Here is a 23,516-nt window from a genome sequence, read left to right on the forward strand (position 1 = left end):
GACTGGACATACCCCATTTTGAATACCGTGGGTTGTTTATTTTTACAAATGGTGCCATGATGGGGTTAATTTTTCATCCCTGGGCTGCTATATGGTCTCAAAGGCAACATAAGCCCAGCAAACCAATCTGGCAAATTTCCATGTGCAAACATGGAAAAGTGGAAAGCCCTACATTTGACCCCTTTAAGTTTGAAAAAAAACCATAAAACCTGTACATTGGGGGCACTGTTGTACTCGGGAGATGTTGCTGAACACATATTGGGGTGTTCTTTGTCAGTAACACATAACAGGAACTGAGAATACATGCCTAAAGTACAATGTGAGAGAAAAATCACACACAAAAATGACTACCCAAAAGTTTGACAAACACTGATGATAAAATGAGTACATGGAAAGTGTTAAAATACCACCATTTAAAATACCCTAGGGTGTCTACTTTTCAAAAATATATGGTTTGATGGGCGTAAATTACAGTGGCCTGCTTAACTTGCATTAATTTGGAAAAAAAAATGGTTTGGAAATAGCAAAGTGCTACTTGTACTTATAGCCCTCTAACTTCCAAAAAAAACTAAGAACATGTTAACATTGGGCATTTTTAAACTCAGGACAAATTTTTGAAACTATTTAGCATGGGTGTTTTTTGGTGGTTGTAGATGCGTAACAGATTTTGGGGGTCAAAGTTAGAAAAAGTGTGTTTATTTCAATTTGTGCATCATATTTTATAAAAAAATGTTATAGTCAATTATATGATATGATGAAAATAATGGTATCTTTAAAAAGACCATTTCATGGCAAGAAAAACTGTATATAATACGTGTGGGTATTTGTGGGTACAGTAAATGAGTAAGAGGAAAATTACAGCTAAACACAAACACAGCAGAAATGTAAAAAGGTCGTTAACAGTAAGAAAATTGAAAAACTGTATGGTCACTAAGGAGTTAACCTTACTATATATGCTGATTGCAGATGCACAGCTTAGTAGATCTTGCTGATTACAGATGCACATCTTAGTAGATCACATGGTCACAATAGGTGTCTATGTATCTGCCTGCAGGGGGACTGCCTGTGCTAACAGGCAGTTTCCCTGCATGTATAAAATAAAAAAAATAAAAATAATAATGTTAATAAATAATAATTATATATGTGTATATATGTCTATATAATGTCATACTAAGTGTATTTTTAGATTATTATATACATATGGTAATATAAAAATAAATGTATAATTAAATTACACACATATATATATAATATATATAATAACTATATATATTGTGTATATATATTATTATAAAATTCAAATAATAAGTAAATTAAAATAAATTAAAAAACTTAAAAATAATAATGAAAAATTTAAAGAAATTCAACATATATATGAAATTTTATTCTAACTGTATTTTGATATTAATATATATAAATATATATTTATATCAAAATACACTTAGAATGAAATTATATATACATCTATGTATATATAAATAAATCCATATATTACTATATTACTATATATTATATATATATATATCCATATACAAAATTACATAAATAATTTCATAAATATACACGTAGACTTCAAATATATAAATATGCATATATATTTAAATTCTATGTGCGTATTTATGCAATATTTTTACATAATTAGGTAATTTTATTGATTGCAATTTGAAGGACCTGCCTGACAACCCAGGCCGAAAGTCCAGAGAATTTAATTTGCTAGCACTGTATTTAACCCTGCAATTTGCTAGGACACCCGAAAACCTGTACATGGGGGTACGGTTTTACTCGGGAGACTTTGCTGAACACAAATATTAGTGATTCAAAACAGTAAAACATATCACAGCGATAATATTGTCAGTGAAAGTGAAATTTTTTTGTCAATCTGTTTTTTATTTAAGGCATATGAGATGGGGTACAGAAGAGAAAACAAGGGAAATGTACGAATAATTTACAGCATTGGGTTTAAGACATCAGTATTGTATCTCATTTCTAGGTTGGTAATGCCCCTTTTTTTTTGAGAACTAGAAAAAGTATGCGTTTGAACAGAAGCTGAACCTAAATAGCTAATTAGCTAAAATGGCACCCCCTAGATCTAATCAAGTCAGGTATACAAAATGCTACGATGCGTAGTTAAGTTAGTGTGATTGTACTATACAAGCGTGTTGTGCCACGTTTTTAGGCAGTCCGGTTATGAAACTAGTCGATTAAGATATATCAGTGAGGCTCAGTACCATTCTAGCGTAAATGCATGCATACAAAGGTGACTGTATAGTCAGGCTAGTACATTTTGCCCACTGTGAAAGTGAGCTCAGAATGAACAGTGAGTAACAACTGTGGTGTGACTCTGCGGTTTCGTCAGGTTTGTGTTGATGGACCTATGGTGTTTTATGATTGCGTGTGTGGGGTTACGTGTAGACTTCCCTGCCTCATCTGTCGAGTTGGGCTTCTTGGTGTGGTACGTTTGAGCTGAAGGGAGCGTATGTCTCTGCGAGCTCGGGTGTTGATGGAGTGTGGAGGTGCTAATGGGTTGAATTGAATTAAGCCCCCGCTGCCTAACTACCAGAGGTGCTGCTCTGCTGGAGCATGCAAGCGACCCCCCTGCGAGGTGTGCCAGACTTTGCCTGAATGGCGAGGTGCTGGTGGTGTTGTGCGGGATTCATGGGGCGTGTCTTCGGGGGTACCGAGCGTGTTTGGGTGTGTGTGCTCTGCAGTGCAGCTACTGGATTGGTGAGTGTGTACTAGGTCCTAGATGTAATTACTCCTGACCAAGGGAGTTACGGGGGGGTAGGAGGGGTGCTTTCGTTGTTCCGCTACAAAGTGTGAATGTAAATGTAGGAGTAGTGCCGTGTCCTGTCGATTTGAGGTGGGCTATGCAGTGCATCTAGTGTCAGTGGTTGCTAGATGTTTGCAGGTTCTATCCTGTAGAGTGGTGACTTAGATGCTACATGTAAGCCTAGTCATTCACCATTGAAGGTTAAATAGGCAGGCCAACATAAACAAACAACCACCCCGAACAGAGAAAAGATAAAAGAGAAAGAGAAAAAATAAAATAAAATTGTAGTTGTTGGATTTGCGACGATTAATTAAGTCCTGAATATGCCTCTGCTGAAAGGGTTAGGTGCCCTGCGTCAAACCGGTCTCCAGAGGCGGTCGCTGTTCTGTGTTCTGGGAGCTCCCAGCCCGTGGGACAAAGGGAGTGATGCGTTCTGGGTCCCATCTATCCGTGGTTGTTCTCCGAGGTGGGATAGCAGCGATCGGGATGTCTAGACCCAGTGTTTCTAGGAACACGGGTGCGCCTTCCATTGAGGTAAGTGTGTGTAGAGTTCCGTTCCGTTTCACTGTCAGTGAGCCGTTGGTCCCCCACCTGTATTCAATGCTCGCCGATCTCAAGCTACTGGTGAGTGAAGAGAAGGTTTTTCTCTCGTGAGGGAAAGTGAAATTGTTGGCATTTTTCACCCCCAAAGGGCACTTTCACTGATTGTGATACGTTTTACTATTTTAAAACACTAATATTTATGTTCAGCAAAGTCTACCGAGTATAATAGTACCCTCCATGTACAGGTTTTATAGCATTTTTGAAAGTTACAGGGTCAAATATAAGGGTCAAATATTTTTACATTGAAAATTGCCAGGTTGGTTATGTTGCCTTTGAGAGCATATGGTAGCCCAGGAATGAGAATTACCCCATGATGGCATACCATTTGCAAAAGAAGACAACCCAAGATATTGCAAATGGGGTATGTCCAGTCTATTTTAGTAGCCACTTAGTCACAAACACTGGCCAAAATTAGCATTCAATTTAGTTTTTTACTTTTTTCACACACAAACAAATATGAACGCTAACTTTGGCCAGTGTTTGTGACTAAGTGGCTACTAAAAAAGACTGGACATACCACATATTAAATACCCTGGGTTGTATACTTTAAAAAAAATATGTACATGTGGGGTGTGATTCAGAGATTTATGACAGATAATAGTGTTACAATGTTACTATTGATACATTTTAAAAATATATATTTTGAAACTGCAATTTCCTATTTGTACTTGTACTATAGCCCTATAACTTGCAAAAAAAAAAAAAGCAAAAAAGCACATAAACACTGGGTGTTTTTAAACTCAGGACAAAATTTGGAATCTATTTAGCAGTTTTTTTTTATTAGCTTTCGTAGGTAAGTAAAAGATTTTTCAAGCAAAATTCAAAAAACATGTTTTTTTTTTCAAATTTTCACCATATTTTATTACTTTTTTAAAACTAAATTATATTTCATGAAACAAATAACGGTATGTAAAGAAAGCCCTTTTTGTCCTGAAAAAAACAATATATAACTTGTATGGGAACAGTAAATGAGAGAGAGGAAAATTACAGCTAAACACAAAAGTTAACGTACAACATGGCCAAAACAGGCCGGTCCTGAAGGGGTTAACTGATTTAAAAGCTGTTGATGCTGTCTTTTTGTTTTTACCTGGTCATAACTTTAGTAATCATTTTATTTTCTGCAAGCTTGGTGTATCTTGGTGACTGTCAGACAGAGGCGGCTCTCTAATTAGGCGGTTTAGGCGGCCGCCTAAGGCCTCGCGCTGGCTGGGGCCTCGCGGCCGCCTAAACCGCCTGTGGGCAGAGTGTGTCAGGTCCTCGGTCAGTGACCGAGGACCTGACACCAGGAGGGGGCCCGGCGGCTTGCCCGGTATGCCGCCGGGTGCGAGGCCCCTCCTGGCTGCCCGGCCAGCCACCGCAGACACTGGTCTGCAGCTCCGCAGTGTGCAGAGCTGCAGACCATGTGACTCGCGAGAATTGGCCAATCAGAGCGTTGCCGCGGGTTACCACGGCAACGCTCTGAAATCTCGCGAGATTACACGGTCTGCAGCTCTGCGGAGCTGCAGACCGGAAGTAATGGCCACCGGACCACCAGGGAGCCCACTGGACCACCAGGGAAAGGTAGGCTCTCCCTCCCCATCACTCCCCACCACCCCCAGCCGTACCCCCCACAGCCTCACCACCCCCATCACCCTCAGCCTCACTCACCATCACCCCCACCACCCTCAGCCTCACCCCCCCCTCACCATCACCACCCTCAGCCTCACTCACCATCACCCCCCACCACCCTCAGCCTCACCCCCCCTACCCTCACCATCACCCTCAGCCTCACCCCCCACCCTCAGCCTCACCCCCCCACCCTCAGCCTCACCCCCCCCACCCTCAGCATCACCCCCCCACCCTCTCAGCCTCACACCCCACCACCCTCAGCCTCACACCCCACCACCCTCAGCCTCACTCCCCACCACCCTCAGCCTCACCACCCCCCACCACCCGCAGCATCGCCCCCCGCCACCCTCAGCATCGCCCCCCCACCACCCTCAGCATCGCCCCCCCGCCACCCTCAGCATCGCCCCCCCCGCCACCCTCAGCATAACCCTCCGTCACCACCCTCAGCATCACCCCACTCACCATCACCCCCTCTCACCATCACCCCCTCTCACATCACATTACCCCCCTCACTCTCACATTACCCCCTCTCACATTACCCCCTCTCACATTACCATCACCCCCCTCCCTCTCACATTACCATCGCACCCCCGCTCCCTCTCACCATCGCACCCCCGCTCCCTCTCACCATCGCACCCCCGCTCCCTCTCACCATCGCACTCCCTCTCACCATCGCACCCCCTCTCCCTCTCACCATCGCACCCCCTCTCCCTCACCATCGCACCCCCTCTCCCTCTCACCATCGCACCCCCTCTCCCTCTCACCATCGCACCCCCTCTCCCTCTCACCATCGCACCCCCTCTCCCTCTCACCATCGCACCCCCTCTCCCTCTCACCATCGCACCCCCTCTCCCTCTCACCATCACCCCCCCCCCTATACACACACAACACACTTCAAGCAGCTACCCCATACACTTAGGGTCTCAGACAAAAAGGCAAACATGCTCACAGAGACATACATTCAGACACACAAGGATACTCTCTGTCAGACACACTCTCAGGCACATACACAGGTAGACAGCGCATCAATGAATATATGTGACACTTTTTTGTTAGTGGGGCCTCATGTTTGCGTTTCGCCTAAGGCCTCATAAAGTCTAGAGCCGCCTCTGCTGTCAGATACTATGTATCCTTGTCCTGAGCTGCATATCCCCACATAACCAATATGTCCCCCAGGGATTTAACCTGATTTTATAGTAAGGCAGCTGGGACTTTGTTATAAGTGGCACAATATTTACCGCTGAAATTACCCAAAAACCTTCCTATTCCTCCATATATACCATAACAAGTATAGTATAGGAAAATTGTTTCATACTTACCGTAATTTTCTCTTCCTGATCATTATTCATGGCAGCATTATGTTCTCACCCATATACTATAAGTTGTGAAGCTAGTTACAAAGATTGCCTGATGGGAAGAGGGAGGATCTATTTATACCAGTTTCAGATTATATTTCCGGTCCGTTCTGCTGTGAGGGGAGGAGCTAACCCATGAGTAAATGCTGCTATAAATAATGATCAGGAAAAGAAAATTACAGTAAGTATGAAACAATTTTCATAATATGATTCCACTGAACTGTTGTGTTAGACCAAACCAAGCGTTTGCTTGAATATCTGCCCCTGTTCATATTGTTTGAAATAAGGTGAGTGCACGCTGAAGTAAATCACACTGAGACACAGGTTTCAGGTAAATGAAAAACTTCAGAATGTTTACTTAGAGGGGCGGCAAGCCCCTTATAAACCACAAAATACATCATATGCAAAACATGATAACATAGAAAGTACATATTTAATTGGTCAAGTGTTAAGTGTCTTATCTAATGCACTTCCTCCAAAATGTTATGTCACCATCATCTCGGGATTTTACTCCGGATGGAGATGCCATTTTGTTACACGAGGTGTTTGGTTGATGGGAGGGGGTGCTCTAGCAACCATTTTGAGTAAATACTGAATACAGGTATACATAGTAAATAGACATTTTAACTACGTTAATTTCTATCCATAACAGTACCCCCTTAAAATGACTATTTACTAACAACAGTTTCTAGCAGCTAATTCTGACCCTAAAAGCTGTCCCTAATAGCCTACAGCTCAGCTGTCCAACAGGTCTCGAACTCTTTTGGTGCTGCGCATAAGACGAGCAGTGGCTTGTCCACCACCCGCCCGTAAAGACAGACGCTATCCCTACTATCCCTGAAATACTGTATCCTTGGCGGTGAAGGAATGCAACGGGGCATAGGGTTTATCAAAATCCTCCTCATCTACCTCTTGATGAATGAAAGTTGGTGTGGCCTGATCTGCTGTTTTCTGTATACATTTCTTAACACAGGGGAGAACACAACAGACAATGAGAGCGAGAATAATCAAAATTACCAGGATTGCCACACCTATTTGGGCCAGAACTTTCTGCCATCCACTCAGCCACCCAAACCATCGTTCTCATGGATCTGTGACCCCAGAGTTTCGCTTTAATTCTTCTGAGAGACTTTCTAATTTCTCTATTGCCAGGGTAACCTTGCCATTCGGGCCTGTGTTGTCTGGAATGTAGGTGCAACATGTCATGGTGTCAGGGAGTACTTTACATACTCCTCCTTTCTCCGCTAGGATCATGTCTAGGGCCATCCTATTGTGGAAAGTCATCTGGGATGTGGCCTGAAGTTGCTCAGCTATCCCCTGAAGGGCATCTCTTGTATAGTTTACAAACCGTTGTTGGTTATTATAGATATAATTAATCCAATTTAGATTCTTATTGGCAGTAATGATTCAAATCCTGCAGCAACCTCATCCCTCGCCTTTAATTCATTTGGCACCCCCCTTGGCATCTATATATACATGGGGGTCGAAACTGCCTTTTACAGGGGTGCCTCTCATTGTTCTGATATGTGGGTGTGACTTGTCAAGTGTATCTTGGTGACTGTCGGATACTATGTATCCTTGTCCTGAGCTGCATATCCCCACATATCCAATATATGTCCCCCAGGGATTTAAACTGATTTTATAGTAAGGCAGCTGGGACTTTGTTATAAGTGGCACAATATTTACCGCTGAAATTACCCAAAAACCTTCCTATTCCTCCATATATACCATAACAAGTATAGTTCCCTGGATAGATGGTGATACCCTCATCTGGTTTGGGGTTCTAAGTCATAATAGGATGTGGCGAAACCAACCTCGCCACTGGGCCCTGGAGAAGCCTGTTTGCTAGCCTCCTACCTACTGACTATGGCCCCTGGGTTATTTGGGGCATATTGTACTGTATATTGCTGCTACTGGCCCTTTTAACAGCATCTATGGACATATTGGGACTTTTGGGACTACTGTCCCTTTAAGACTGTGCTACATATTCTAGTGTACTGCCTGTAATATTATATGTGTATTTGTGTGTTAAGCTTAACCTGGGATATGTATGCAGCATTCACCTGATTGTTCGGTAGAATCACTCCATTCATTATATTGAGTGAAACTACCGAACAACCAGACCACCCAGGAATAAGTGTGCCTCCAATTACAGTTTGCAACAATGTTGCAAACGGGTAATTGGCAATCAGTGTAATGTATTCTTTGTCCTCTGGGTGGCCGCCATTCGGGAAACAAACACGTGGCGGCGGCCATCTTAAACTACCGAACAGCGGTGTTTTGCCGTCGAGTGTCTGGAACTAAAATCGGACACTTGACTAGGCAAACACCGCTGAGACCTCCATACTTCCAGAAATTCGTATGGAAACTACCGAATGACCCGCCGTTCGGTAGAAAGAACCCCATAAACAAGGGAATTCATTCAAACCCTCTCCAGGCTCTATAACACAGGCAATTCGCCTGTTTTCATTCCCTTGTTTGTGACCGACCGCAGGGCCAAAATGCATGGAACTGTTTTCGGATACTTTACCCATGCGGTCGGTCAAATCTTTGGAACCCCATATCTCACGAACCATTCATCCGAATTACTTGAATTTTGGATATGTTGTCCCCCTGAATAAGGGCTATCCAGCGATGCTGGATTTAAAGGTGTACCCCCGGGTTTTGGGGTACATCCAGAACTTGGCTGAAAAAGTGTACCGGATAATTGAGTTTAATGTTATCTGAGGGGAGGGGATGTGTGGGCTGAACCATGTATGTGATTGGTTATTTTATGCCTCCCCCTGGGTGTGGCCTGTATGTGGATTAGTGTAATAAAAGCCAGGCTGGATGAGCCAGTCGAGAGTTCCTGTTTTACCCTCAAAGTGATGTGTCGTCTCATTATTGGGGGAAGGATTTATTGTATGCTGTTCCAGTTGACTGCTAGGAGTACAAGCCTATTCGTATGGTTCCTATTCAATGGTCTACAGCATTCAGACGCTTGGGAGAATTTAAAGGTTTCTCGGATTCGGTGATTATGGTGTCTGCCAGAGTGCTTGGAGTCCTCAGGAAGCACTAGGAGCATCCATTAACGGAGGTACCAAGTCGGGGTGCCAGGCGATCCGTTACATTGGTGGCAAGCGGTGGGATGGCGTCCAAGTGCGAGGTAAAGCAGCTCGGAGACACAGTACGTTTGGATTTACAAATTGAGGGCAACGCTAGCAGTCGTGCAGCGCCCCTGGGAGCAGACTAGTATGGAAGGTTCTGGCTCTGGAGATGATTGGCTGGCCGAGGTGAGGCAGCGAGTGGCCGAGTATGGGGATGATATACCCATGGAGACACGCCGGGTGATCTGGAACCAGGTCATGGCCGAGCGAAACACAAGGCTGGACCGAGAATTCCGGTTGGCGAAAGAGAGGAAGTATGCTCAGCAGCAGGAGCGTTACAGCAGCCGAGTAGAGGCTGCATCCGAGGAGGTTAGCCGTCTTTCCCTGAGGCGGCGGGAGGAACCCGAAGTGGGGGTCCTCATAGACTGGTCCTGTGAGGAACCACAACAGGCAGGTAGAGATGGGACCAAGGTCTCTCCACCGGGCCCGCCGGGATGCTGGGCAGCCGGCCCAGATCCCCAGCAGCAGCCAGAGTTGCCAGGTGGGGAAGCAGGTGGCCCTTACTCACAAATGTTGAGGGGCCTCACGGATTGGTCCTGGGAAGACCCACAGATGGCAGGTGGAGATGGGACTGCGGTCTCTCTACCGGCCCTACAGGGATGCTGGGCAGTCGGCCCAGATCCCCAGCGGCAGTGTGCGTTACAGGGAGCTGAAAGTGCCGTTCTTGCTCCCCAGCGGCAGTCTACGGTGCAGGGAGAGGAGCCTGTTATCCCCTCTCCCCAGCGGTTGAAGGTGTGTAAGGGAGAGGAGTTTGTTACCCCCTCTCCCCACCGACAACCTAACCCACCAAGGGGAGTCAGTAAACCCCTCTCCAGCGCAGATGGGACCGTGGTCTCTGCGCCCAAGTTACAGGGAGCTGAAGGGGCCGTCCTCCCTCCCCAGCGGCAGTGTGATTTGTTGGGAATTGGGAGCCCAGTCTCCATTCCCCAGCGGCAGTGTGAATTGCAGGGAATTGGGAGCCCAGTCTCCATTCCCCAGCGGCAGGCTGAGTTACAGGGGACAGAGGTAGTTGGTCCTACCCCCCAGCAGCAGAGTGATATGCCGGGAAGGCAGTGTGAAGTGCAGGGAGAGGAGAGCAGCGTCCTCCCTCCCCAGCGGCAGGCTGAGTTACAGGGGGCAGAGGTAGTTGGTCCTACCCCCCAGCAGCAGCGTGATTTTTTGGGAATAGAGAGCCCAGTCTCCGTTCCCCAGCAGCAGGACACTGAATTGGGAGGAGAGACAGTCGGTCTCCCTCCACAAAGACTGAAAGTAGGCATGGGAGAGGAGATTGTTACCACCTCTCCCCAGCGGCGGATCATCAATGGGCAGAGTGTTCTAATGGGAGAGGAGATTGTTACCACCTCTCCCCAGCGGCGGATCATCAATGGGCAGAGTGTTCTAATGGGAGAGGAGCTGGTTACCACCTCTCCCCAGCGGCAGCTTAATGTACCAGGGGGAGACTGTAAGCCCCACACCTGTGCAGATGGGACCGTGGTCTCTGCACTTCCAGCACAGGGGGTAGGGACGGTCGGTCCTGCCCCCCCACAACAGGGCTGTTTAGCCAAAGGGGAGACAGTCTGTCTCCAGCAGCAGAGCTGTGTAACTAAAGGGGAGACAGTCGGTCTCCAGCAGCAGAGCGGTGTAACTCAAGGGGAGACAGTCGGTCTCCAGCAGCAGAGCTGCGCAGCTAAAGGGGAGACAGTCGGTCTCCAGCAACCAGGCTCCAACCAGACTACTCCTGTAGTAGTGCTGGCACCAGGGCAGAGTACCGCTGGTCTCTGCCCACTCAGCAACCCACCAAAACAGCCTACCAGTCCCCCACACAGCCGGGGTGAGGCACCTGGACAAGTTTTTCCATTACTCAGGTGTAGTAACCATTCATTGTGGGTGGACTGTACTGCTGTTTCTGTTTTGTGGGTGGGCTGCTGGACTAACAAGGGCACTGACCGGCAAGAGGTCAGGTACCCTGTTAGTATGTTTGGAAAAGGGGAGAAATGTGGCGAAACCAACCTCGCCACTGGGCCCTGGAGAAGCCTGTTTGCTAGCCTCCTACCTACTGACTATGGCCCCTGGGTTATTTGGGGCATATTGTACTGTATATTGCTGCTACTGGCCCTTTTAACAGCATCTATGGACATATTGGGACTTTTGGGACTACTGTCCCTTTAAGACTGTGCTACATATTCTAGTGTACTGCCTGTAATATTATATGTGTATTTGTGTGTTAAGCTTAACCTGGGATATGTATGCAGCATTCACCTGATTGTTCGGTAGAATCACTCCATTCATTATATTGAGTGAAACTACCGAACAACCAGACCACCCAGGAATAAGTGTGCCTCCAATTACAGTTTGCAACAATGTTGCAAACGGGTAATTGGCAATCAGTGTAATGTATTCTTTGTCCTCTGGGTGGCCGCCATTCGGGAAACAAACACGTGGCGGCGGCCATCTTAAACTACCGAACAGCGGTGTTTTGCCGTCGAGTGTCTGGAACTAAAATCGGACACTTGACTAGGCAAACACCGCTGAGACCTCCATACTTCCAGAAATTCGTATAAAAACTACCGAATGGCCCGCCGTTCGGTAGAAAGAACCCCTCAAACAAGGGAATTCATTCAAACCCTCTCCAGGCTCTATAACACAGGCAATTCGCCTGTTTTCATTCCCTTGTTTGTGACCGACCGCAGGGCCAAAATGCATGGAACTGTTTTCGGATACTTTACCCATGCGGTCGGTCAAATCTTTGGAACCCCATATCTCACGAACCATTCATCCGAATTACTTGAATTTTGGATATGTTGTCCCCCTGAATAAGGGCTATCCAGCGATGCTGGATTTAAAGGTGTACCCCCGGGTTTTGGGGTACATCCAGAACTTGGCTGAAAAAGTGTACCGGATAATTGAGTTTAATGTTATCTGAGGGGAGGGGATGTGTGGGCTGAACCATGTATGTGATTGGTTATTTTATGCCTCCCCCTGGGTGTGGCCTGTATGTGGATTAGTGTAATAAAAGCCAGGCTGGATGAGCCAGTCGAGAGTTCCTGTTTTACCCTCAAAGTGATGTGTCGTCTCATTATTGGGGGAAGGATTTATTGTATGCTGTTCCAGTTGACTGCTAGGAGTACAAGCCTATTCGTATGGTTCCTATTCAATGGTCTACAGCATTCAGACGCTTGGGAGAATTTAAAGGTTTCTCGGATTCGGTGATTATGGTGTCTGCCAGAGTGCTTGGAGTCCTCAGGAAGCACTAGGAGCATCCATTAACGGAGGTACCAAGTCGGGGTGCCAGGCGATCCGTTACATAGGATACTCCCTTTTCCATGATTTGCACACTGATTGGTCAGTCTTACAGTTAGTGAAAAGACTCAGAAAACACACTATGGGCCGTATTATGCAAACTAAAACCCAGATCGGAGAAGGTTTGGGACAACCTGGATTGACATTTCTCCACAGATTCTGTCTTCTCTTGGGTGACATCGTTAATGCAAGTAGCCTGATCGGCTAATTTATCTTGGGCCCACATTCGGAGTTGTTCACAGAATTCAGTGCGTGAGGGGACATTGGTATCACTATCACTAGTTAGACGGGCACTGGAAAGACTTTTCTCCATAACGGGGCAATAAGCATCTCCTGCTTTTATTTCACAGAGGCATTTTGTGGTAGAGTTTAATTTAGTAAAACTAAATGTATACTTACTAACTTAGTACGAATAAGAAAATAAAACAAAAAACACCCAAACTTCTGATGTAGAACACAATTATTTAACCCCTAGGACACATGACATGTGTGACATGTGATGATTCCCTTTTATTCAAGTTTGGTCCATAAGGGGTTAAAAAAAAAAAAAAAAAAAAGAAAAGTGGCACCACTCATGGATTCTGGCCTCAATTATATCCTGATTCATATATCCTCTCCTCTGAATTTACTATATGATGATCACCTTTAACCACAATCAACTCTTTCCCTCTCTTCTTTTTTACCTAAGCCTGAGCTAGCTGAGTTTAATAAAAATTACAGCCCATCATTGCCACACAAAGATTGACAGGTTAATACAGAATTGCACAGTTTTAAATGAACCTCTAAAACTGTCCAGATTTTTCAAAATGGTTTCATGCAAAACAGTGGCATACCAAGGACTCTGTTCCATAACCATGGCATGTAGTGGTTATAATGCTTAAGAAGCCCCTATAAGAGGTTTTTCTCGCAATCTTAAATATTGTGCAAAGCACATAAACTTACAGAAAAGGCATCATGATGTCTGTCTTGAATTAACATTTAATGCCCAAGGCTATGTGGATGTTCTTAAATGCAGAACAGCATGAAGATATGACATAACAATGTAGGATCATGATTTAAAAGCAAAACATATCTATAAACCTGTTCATATCCTGTAGTGTGTACCTCCAAACTTATATCTTGTGTAAAGTATATTGAGGATTATATTATATTTTTAATTTACATACACAGATAATACTAAGGAATCAAAAACAATAAAAAATTGTCCAATATATGAGGTATATTTTATTATCCTTAATATTGTTTAATAAATAAAGTATAAAAATGTGCTTTTTTGTTTTACTTTTTTAGAAAAATGCAACTGTATGTCTTCATGATGGGAAAAAAGTGTGATTTTTATCAAGTTGTGCAATAAAAATATGAAGAAACATGACTCATATACACATTTACAAGTGAACACTTTATACAAATCTCCACAGTCCTACAGCAGTGCCCTTAAATTTGTTACATTTAAACAGAACATGCTACATCCCATTGTTTTGTTATTCAGTTACAGTCTCACAGTGTATATTTCTGTTGTGCTAACAGCATTAAATACATAGGTTCAGTTAGTTAAAATCTGCTCCAAATTTTCCAAGCATTTCAGATGATAAAGTTCAAGTCTTTCATTGGAAATCATTGAACCTGGTAATCAAGAGAAGAAACAAAAGTAAGAAAAAAAATAGATAAAAATATAAATATTTTAACCAGTTCAATTCAAAATTTTAATGACAAGATTCACTTAAAAGGAAACTATAGTGCCAGACTATAGCTCCGCTCCTCCCCCGCCGATGTCAGCTGGCAATGACCGCACTCGTATTAGTTTTTTTCCCATAAGAACGCATTTATAATGCTTTCCTATGGGGGTTTGGGTGAAGCTGGACGTCCTCATGCATAGCATGAGGACACCCAGTGTCAGTTAGGTGGCCAAAAGTTGCCTAATGACCCTGAAGTCTATTTAGTGGCTGTCTGGTAGACAGCCAAGAGAGGTGGGGTTAACCTTTAAAGGTAATTGTTGCAGTTTATTAAAATCTGCAATAATTGCTTTTGCAGGGTTAAGGGACTTAGGACTATGCACCCAGACCATTTCAACGAGCCGTAGTGGTAGTGGTCTGGGTGCCTATAGTGTCCCTTTATAGAGGAATATAGAGGAATCTACTTGTTACGTGAGAGAGCTGGTGGGATGAGTCAATTGTTTTACCCTGTGTCTTACCCAGTAGCGGAGGGGGTGCATCTCGGGGGGGGGGGAAGGTGGGGGGCAGGGGGACAGCTCACACCCTCTACTGCACTGAGAGGGGGTCACAGCGGCAGGTGGTGTCTCGTGAGTGTCGGGGGGGGGGGGGGTATTCGATACTCGGAGAGGCCTGTACCTCTTTTAGAGCCCAATCCCTTCTGAGATGGGTACGGGGAGACGGATGACCGGTGGGTGTCTTTGCATAGTTCCGTGAGTGGTTCGGACACTTGGTGGCGGTGGAGAGGGGGTAAGTTCATCTTGCCCATGCTGGGTTAAGTAGACCCTTCGCCGGCTGTTGTAGGCAGTCAATGCGAAGCTCCTGAGCGGCAAGTCTTATTGCTCAAAGTTAGGGTCTCGAGGCGTCAGGGTGGGCAAAATTTTCAGTGGTGAGGCAGAGGCAATTTTCTGTATAGAGGAATCTACTTGTGAACTCACCATATCGATTGAATCGATTACCTGTGCCTTTCAAACTATTGGGCTTATACCTGCATCTGCTTAACAGGGCTCAAAATTTCAAGTCATAACACACTAGCCAGACTTAAAAGTTATTCACTACCACTAAAACATGTCAAAATTGTGTTGGCTTTGATTTAGGAATTTGCCATTTGTGTGAGGTGTTACTGAAGATGTGTATGTGTGTGCAATGCCAATGTGTTGTGTGAATGGGGTTTAAAGAGATATGTCCATTTATAAATATAAAATATGTGTTTATAGTTATGTGTCTATGGGAAAAAAATAAACATATATATATATATATATATATATATATACATATACACACTGCTCAAAAAAATAAAGGGAACACTTAAACAACACAATATAACTTCAAGTCAATCACACTTCTGTGAAATCAAACTGTCCACATAGGAAGCAACACTGAGTGACAATCAATTTCAAATGCTGTTGTGCAAATGGGATAGAAAACAGGTGAAAATTATAGGCAATTAGCAAGACATCCCCAATAAAGGAGTGGTTCTGCAGGTGGTGACCACAGACCACTTCTCAGTTCCCATGCTTCCTGGCTGATGTTTTGGTCACTTTTGAATGCTGGCGGTGCTTTCACTCTAGTAGTAGCATGAGACGGAGTCTACAACCCACACAAGCAGCTCATCCAGGATGGCACATCAATGCGATCTGTGGCAAGAAGGTTTGCTGTGTCTGTCAGCGTATTGTCCAGAGCATGGAGGCGCTAACAGGAGACAGGCCAGTACATCAGGAGATGTGGAGGAGGCCGTAACAACCCAGCAGCAGGACCGCTACCTCCGCCTTTGTGCAAGGAGGAACAGGAGGAGCACTGCCAGAGCCCTGCAAAATGACCTCCAGCAGGCCACAGATGTGCATGTGTCTGCTCAAACGGTCAGAAACAGACTCCATGAGGGTGGTATGAGGGCCCGACGTCCACAGGTGGGGGTTGTGCTTACAGCCCAACACCGTGCAGGACGTTTGGCATTTGCCAGAGAACACCAAGATTGGCAAATTAGCCACTGGCGACCTGTGTTCTTCACAGATGAAAGCAGGTTCACACTGAGCACATGTGACAGACGTGACAGAGTCTGGAGAAGCCGTGGAGAACGTTCTGCTGCCTGCAACATCCTCCAGCATGACCGGTTTGGCAGTGGGTCAGTAATGGTGTGGGGTGGTATTTCTTTTGGGGGGCCGCACAGCCCTCCATGTGCTCGCCAGAGGTAGCCTGACTGCCATTAGGTACCGAGATGAGATCCTCAGACCCCTTGTGAGACCATATGCTTGTGCGGTTGGCCCTGGGTTCCTTCTAATGCAAGACAATGCTAGTCCTCATATGGCTGGAGTGTGTCAGCATTTCCTGCAAGACAAAGGCATTGATGCTATGGACTGGCCCACCCGTTCCCCAGACCTGACTCCAATTGAGCACATCTGGGAAATCATGTCTCGCTCCATCCACCGACGTCACGTTGCACCACAGACTGTCCAGGAGTTGGCAGATGATTTAGTCCAGGTCTGGGAGGAGACACCTCAGGAGACCATCCACCACCAACATCAGGAGCATGCACAGGCATTGTAGGGAGGTCATACAGGCACGGGGAGGCCACAAACACTACTGAGCCTCATTTTGACTTGTTCTAAGGACATTACATCAAAGTTGAATCAGCCTGTAGTGTGTTTTTCCACTTTAATTTTGAGTGTGACTCCAAATCCAGACCTCCATGGGTTGAAAAATGTGATTTCCATTTTTTATTTTTGTGTGATTTTGTTGTCAGCACATTCAACTATGTAAAGAACCAAGTATTTCAGAAGAATATTTAATTAATTCAGATCTAGGATGTGTTATTTTTGTGTTCCCTTTATTTTTTTGAGCAGTGTATATATCATATATATATATACATATACACATACACACTGAACAAAATTATAAACGCAACACTTTTATTTTTGCCCCCATTTTTCATGAGCAGAACTCAAAGATCTAAGACTTTTTCTGTGTACACAAAAGGCCTATTTCTCTCAAATATTTTTCACAAATCTGTCTAAATCTGTGTTAGTGAGCACTTCTCCTTTGCCGAGATAATCCATCCACCTCACAGGTGGGGCATATCAAGATGCTGATTAGACAGCATGATTATTGCAAAGGTGTGCCTTAGGCTGGCCACAATTAAATGCCACTCTAAAATGTGCAGTTTTATCACACAGCACAATGCCACAGATGTAGCAAGTTTTGAGGGAGCGTGCAGTTGACATACTGACTGCAGGAATGTCCACCATAGCTGTTACCCGTGAATTGAATATTCATTTCTCTACCATAAGCCGTCTCCAAAGGCGTTTCAGAGAATTTGCCAGTACATCCAACCGGCCTATCAACCGCAGACCACATGTAACCACACCAGCCAAGTAGCTCTACATTCAGCATCTTCACCTCCAAGATCGTCTGAGACCAACCACCCGGACAGCTGCTGCAACAATCGGTTTTGCATAACCAAAGAATTTCTGCACAAACTGTCAGAAACCATCTCAGGGAAGCTCATCAAATAAATAAATCTTATATGCCACACCTGTAAGGTGGATGGATTATCTCGGCAAAGGAGAAGTGCTCACTAACACAAATTTAGACAGACTTGTTAATAATATTTGAGAGAAATAGGCCTTTTGTGTACATAGAAAAAGTCTTAGATCTTTGAGTTCAGCTCATGAAAAAAGGGGGCAAAAGTGTTGCGTTTATAATTTTGTTCACTGTATATACACATCTATGGAAGTATGTGCCTATAGATATATGTGGAGTGGGTCTGTAAATAAGTGTTTAATTATATATTTTTGTCTATATATAAATATATGTTTTAATGGTGACATGACTGCACAATACTTCGGTTGTATGTTTCTGTGGATAGACATTGATAAAACATACACACAAATCCGATTGGACACGCATAAATACATGCATACATCTATAAAACACTTGGACGCTAAATTATGCAAACCCACAGATGCATTAAAAGAGCTCATAGATATACAATAGCTGAATTTTTCACCACCTACCTACCTACACTAGAGAAGCTCTAGTAATATTTCACTCTCCCCCAATGTCCAGGAGGCACAGTGAGCAGGTCTGCTGGAAAGCTACCTGGATATTACTAAAAAATGGGAGAGCACGGAGAGGGAGAGCGAGGAGGATTAAGTCTGTGTATGACAGTCAGCAGTATATTTAACATTATATAAGGCTCCACATGCTGCACTTTGACAGTATAGGGACAGCAAATGGTCCCATATATATGACAGGTTAGCTGGTTGCTCAGTTAGCCAGCTTTCATACTTGGATTGAGTGCTGCCAAACAATGGAGGGGAAGAGGTTAGCGATTAACACCATATGGAGGCTCCTATGATATATAGAGTATACAATAAGTTTTCAATTCCTTCATCTTTAACAAATTTAATCTACGGCAGTGAAAGAAAAAAAGATATATAACTTACGCTTTCTCAGAGTGCACAATGCTTCTTCTATTCTCCCTTTTAAAAATGGGTTCTTCAGAATAACTTTTGCCTAGTTTACAAATTTAAATTAATTTATCATTGATTAGTATATGGACAGAATGCAAAAATTAATAACATATTTTTCTACTAATTATTTCACATTGAGCTAGATCTATCAAAGTCTACAAAATGGCAATAATAGGTATATAGATTTTACAAACAATTTACTTTGTTAATAAAGTTAGAATAAAAAATAAAAATTACACCAAAACATTTATTATAAAACATGATATCATACTGGTAAAAACTACCTGCCAAATTCAATAATTTAAAGACTTCCAGAACATATATCCAGGCAATAACAAAGGGTAACTTTATGAACAAATCACCACCTATAGCATCTGGTTAACAAAGTTTATTAAAGTGGCTATGGAAGCAATCCATCATTTTTATTTCAAACTGTTTTCATTTGGTTTGACATTTTCCTCTAGTTTAGATGAATCCTTTGTGCCAAAAGCCCACCTTCTTTACATGTCATTAGCAGATTTAAAATGGAAACTCTGAGCATAGTAACCACTTCCACTTGAGAAAGATCAAATGGATCCTGCCTTGAATAGAATGTATTGACTAAAGATTGTCAGCTGATACTCTTGACCAATGAATTCCATTCAAAATGTTAACATGGAAATGAAACTTCCGTTTCAATGATATCTATAAATAAACTACATATATTTTGCTTCCAAGGGACTCAGGTTAGTGTCAACATATTCTTGTATAATTTGAACACTTTACATGTTAATGCCACGCAGTAAAGGTTCAGAACCTTGGAGTATAAGATGATTTGTCACAGACAATTTTAGTTCCAAAGAATTTAGGAGTATCTAAATGATCTCCTTGTGCAAATTTGAAATGTATGCTCATTGACAACAAAATTAAAAAGAAAGAGGACGAAAACAAAAAAACAAACATTTTGCGGGGAACAATGCGGGGGCGAAGCCTAGCATCCTGGCTGAATGGATGTGCTGATATCAAGCTCCTGACAAAACTCACTGCTTTGGGGGAAAAACCCCAGAAACTCGGCACGCCCGCACTTTGGAGGGCTACAGTTATGCTGGAACTCTTAGATACCAGAATCAGCCTTCTACCCACCCGGGAACCCGAAATCGTCTGCTGAGGCCTGCTAAGGATCGAGCAGGGGAAAGGCAGCCGTTCTCCTTGCTTGCTAACTAGCACGGAAGTCCCAAGCAGACAGCACAGATATAGCAGCAAGTCCCCCTGGAAGCGGGTGAGAAGGGTTGCGGACAGCGGCAAGTGAGGGGGCCACCCTTGCACAACACACCAGAACACCCATCAATACTTATTCGTCCTAGCCCACCAGCGGTGACCCATGCATCGCAAGTGGTAGCCAACCATCCTGCCGTTCCCATACGAGGAGGAAACTCGTGCTCCGGAAGCAGACGAGTTTGTGGCCAAGAGATGCAGACCTACGTACCAGCCTACACACCTACAGCCGCACCCATGCGGCAATGAACCCCCGCGATCCACCAGCGGGATACAGATGACTCCCGACAGAGGGAATCGGATGAGAGAGATAACCACTTACCAACGCTCTCATGACCTGAACACTCTCTCCACCGTGTTCCTGTGGATGACACTCAGTCATGATGCCACAAGTCCTTGGCTTTAATCAGGAATCGTCTGTCTGATAATCATCTCAGCCTATCAGCCGCTCATAGTTAATCTCAGCCCATCACTTGCTACCTACCGTATTTAGAAATGTGATTGAAAAGATAAAGAATGTTTTTCACTTACTTTTCTGAATATGAAGGGGCTGTGCAGTAGGACGCTGTGTTCCATACTTCGAAACACATTAACAGTTTAAACCCTTAATAAAATCCAACCCCGGAACCCCTTGCATTGCACCATAACAAGTTTATTGCAATGAAGGAGTTATGGTGCCCGGAGAGGTCCTTTAATTAAATATATGCATTAAGTATGAAACCTCTGACTTTAATATATAAATTGATAACATATGAATAAACATTGTGAATGCCAGGCTGAAAGGGAAAAATTACTACATATCCATACTTATAATATTAGACATGTTAATTCCCACAAGACTTACTTTTTGGTAATTGTGAAGCAATGCCCACATCATGGAGGCTCCTATTCTCTGTATATTAGTACTGTCACTTTCCAAACAGGATGAAATCACTGTCACTGCTTTATCTAATAAAATCAAAGCACAATTTACAAACAGAAACAAAGCACAGATTCCACAGCCCAGTTTAAATATGTATTGCATATGTATAGCAAAATACACACATAAATTATTTGAGATTAACAGTAGTTATTAAACACGCAAGCAAGTAACACTTAATAAAATACTAAAATGTCTGGCCCACATTAAAGGGCATTTCAAGGTTACTTTGCATCATTTGATGCATTACAGTGACAGCACATTTCATAAGTAGCATTATTACTTCTGAGTAATATTTAGTCCAATTGGGTAATTTAGTAAAGTCTGAATAATTCTGGATAGAATTGGGCAAAACCATCTGGCTGCAAACCGAGCAATTCTGACTGCAAAATCCAGACATTGTTGATGGAATTAAAAAATATCTGTATTGTGTATCGAAAAAGCAAATAGTTAACAGAACCCTTGGAAATGCAAGGGTTAATTATAATTAAATAAATTAAAAAAATCCTATGGGGGTTAACATTTAATTACTATAATTGAGGTATTGTATCACCCCTGCCCCCCTCCTAGGGCATGTCTGCTAGATGTTTACAAATAGTGATTGAGTAGCCATTGCTGCCCAGTTTATAGAATAGGGGGTTTGTACTAAGTCTGCCCTCACCTGTGTACATCGGATGGGGGCTTTTTAAAAATAGTTATGGGGAGGACAGTGCACCCTCTCACAGAAAATGGCCCTAATATTAACAATAATAACATGCTTATAACGCATTGGGGTGAATGGGAAGTCCTTCTAGGTTGTATACCAAACCTTCATCATCTCGTACATCCCACCCTCCTTACATGTGAAAGGATCTGGGATTTTATGCCGCTTTAATATACTGTATACATTTACACACACACACATGTTTTTGATCTTGTGTTTGTGGAGAGAGAACATTTTGTAATTCTTCAATAAAAATCAGCAACCAGATTCACTGAAACTTTTCTAGCATTTCAGATTTTTTTTTTTTTATATATTTACTTATCAAATTAGGGCAAAACAGTGTCTCACATTTATTACAAGAAATATGTAACAATATTATACACCATTGAAATGAATGACTATTATATATTTTGGAAAAGGCTTCATACGGGTACACAATAACAGGCTATACTAGAATACAATTGCATTAGTCTTACCATTAGACAAAATCTTTGGTTTATTGGCATGGTTGAAGCAGATATTATGTAAAATGAGCAATGCTACAGGAACATCCATTTTGTGTTTAGATTTTGCCATCTCTAGAAAAAGATCTAAGCACCCTTTCAACTTCATGATCATTTGTTGACCATCACTGCTCAATGACAAATTCAAAAAAAATTTAAGCCAATGGACAGCTAGGATGCCAAGGCCCTTGTTTCCTCCTTTTGGCGGTGAAATGGAAAGAAAATGCTGTAAAAAGTTACTCTGTTAAGAAAAGAAAACAAAAAGAAATCCTCAGGAAATAGTGCACATATTGAAAGAATCCCTACATTACAAAAAATAATAATTGTAGAAATTGCAATTACTTATTAATAAAGCCTTTTTACAATAATAATACTTTAAAAACATTGGTTGGTCACAATCGTATGGTAGTTCAATATTTACATGATCTTTCATATCTAACTTACAGCAGTTGATTGAGAAAGACGTTTAGGTCTGGAACTTGCACCTAAATGTTTCGTAAAAAAACAAATAAAACTAACAAAGAGATAGCAAGGTAACAAATCTATCACCGTACATTTTGTACTCATGAGATCTATAAGAACACAAAACTGAGTATTTCACTGCAGTAAAACATATTGGCCATACAAATTCACATACATAATATGTTCAAATGATATAATACATGGTTTGTGTTAATCATAAGGAACAAGCTTACAAAACTTTATTTTGATGACAACATGGGTTGCATGACTACAGATCTGTACTTTTACATCTCCTAAATTATGACACAAGGTAAACAATTAATATCATAAATATTAGACACCAATACATCACTTGATCCCATGATTTGGCTTTTATCTAATCCATACGTCTCAATCACAAGAGCATAAAATAAATCGATAGCTAAATGGCCCTTTCCACCGGATGGGAGATTGCATTATTATGGGGGATACTTAAAATACTTATTCTAGCTACTATTGTCCATAAGATGAAGGAGCTAGCTGAGAAGGAAAAGCATTGGTACATGACAAGTCTCAATATTATCATCGGCTATGGGATACCTGGCCCTTACACTAATGCTTAAGACCTCTATGGTGGCCACAGTCACCTTCTACTTCCATTCTGTTTCTCTTTCTTTTTCGGTGGTTTGTGAACACTTTTATTTTTTTTTTTAATGTATTTTCTTTGGTTCATTTCTACCTTTTCTGTTCTAGATTT

The 23,516-nt window shown here is 42.9% G+C and overlaps 1 protein-coding gene across 1 annotated transcript in view; it reads right to left on the reverse strand.

Annotated features, from left to right (window-relative positions):
- Window positions 1–14,293: 14,293 nt before the first annotated feature.
- The window catches only part of RTTN (rotatin), a 189,757-nt gene continuing 180,534 nt past the window's right edge, over window positions 14,294–23,516 (reverse strand). Inside the window, exons 47-50 of the mRNA XM_063451614.1 lie at window positions 22,292–22,559; window positions 21,038–21,141; window positions 18,913–18,982; window positions 14,294–14,384 (exon numbers count right to left, since the gene is read on the reverse strand). Of these exons, the coding sequence (XP_063307684.1) occupies window positions 14,305–14,384; window positions 18,913–18,982; window positions 21,038–21,141; window positions 22,292–22,559 (522 nt within the window). The 3' untranslated portion in view covers window positions 14,294–14,304. The remainder of the gene's footprint in view (window positions 14,385–18,912; window positions 18,983–21,037; window positions 21,142–22,291; window positions 22,560–23,516) is intronic.

The sequence above is a fragment of the Pelobates fuscus genome, chromosome 4, assembly GCF_036172605.1.
Source record: "Pelobates fuscus isolate aPelFus1 chromosome 4, aPelFus1.pri, whole genome shotgun sequence".
In the NCBI taxonomy this organism is placed as follows: domain Eukaryota; kingdom Metazoa; phylum Chordata; class Amphibia; order Anura; family Pelobatidae; genus Pelobates; species Pelobates fuscus.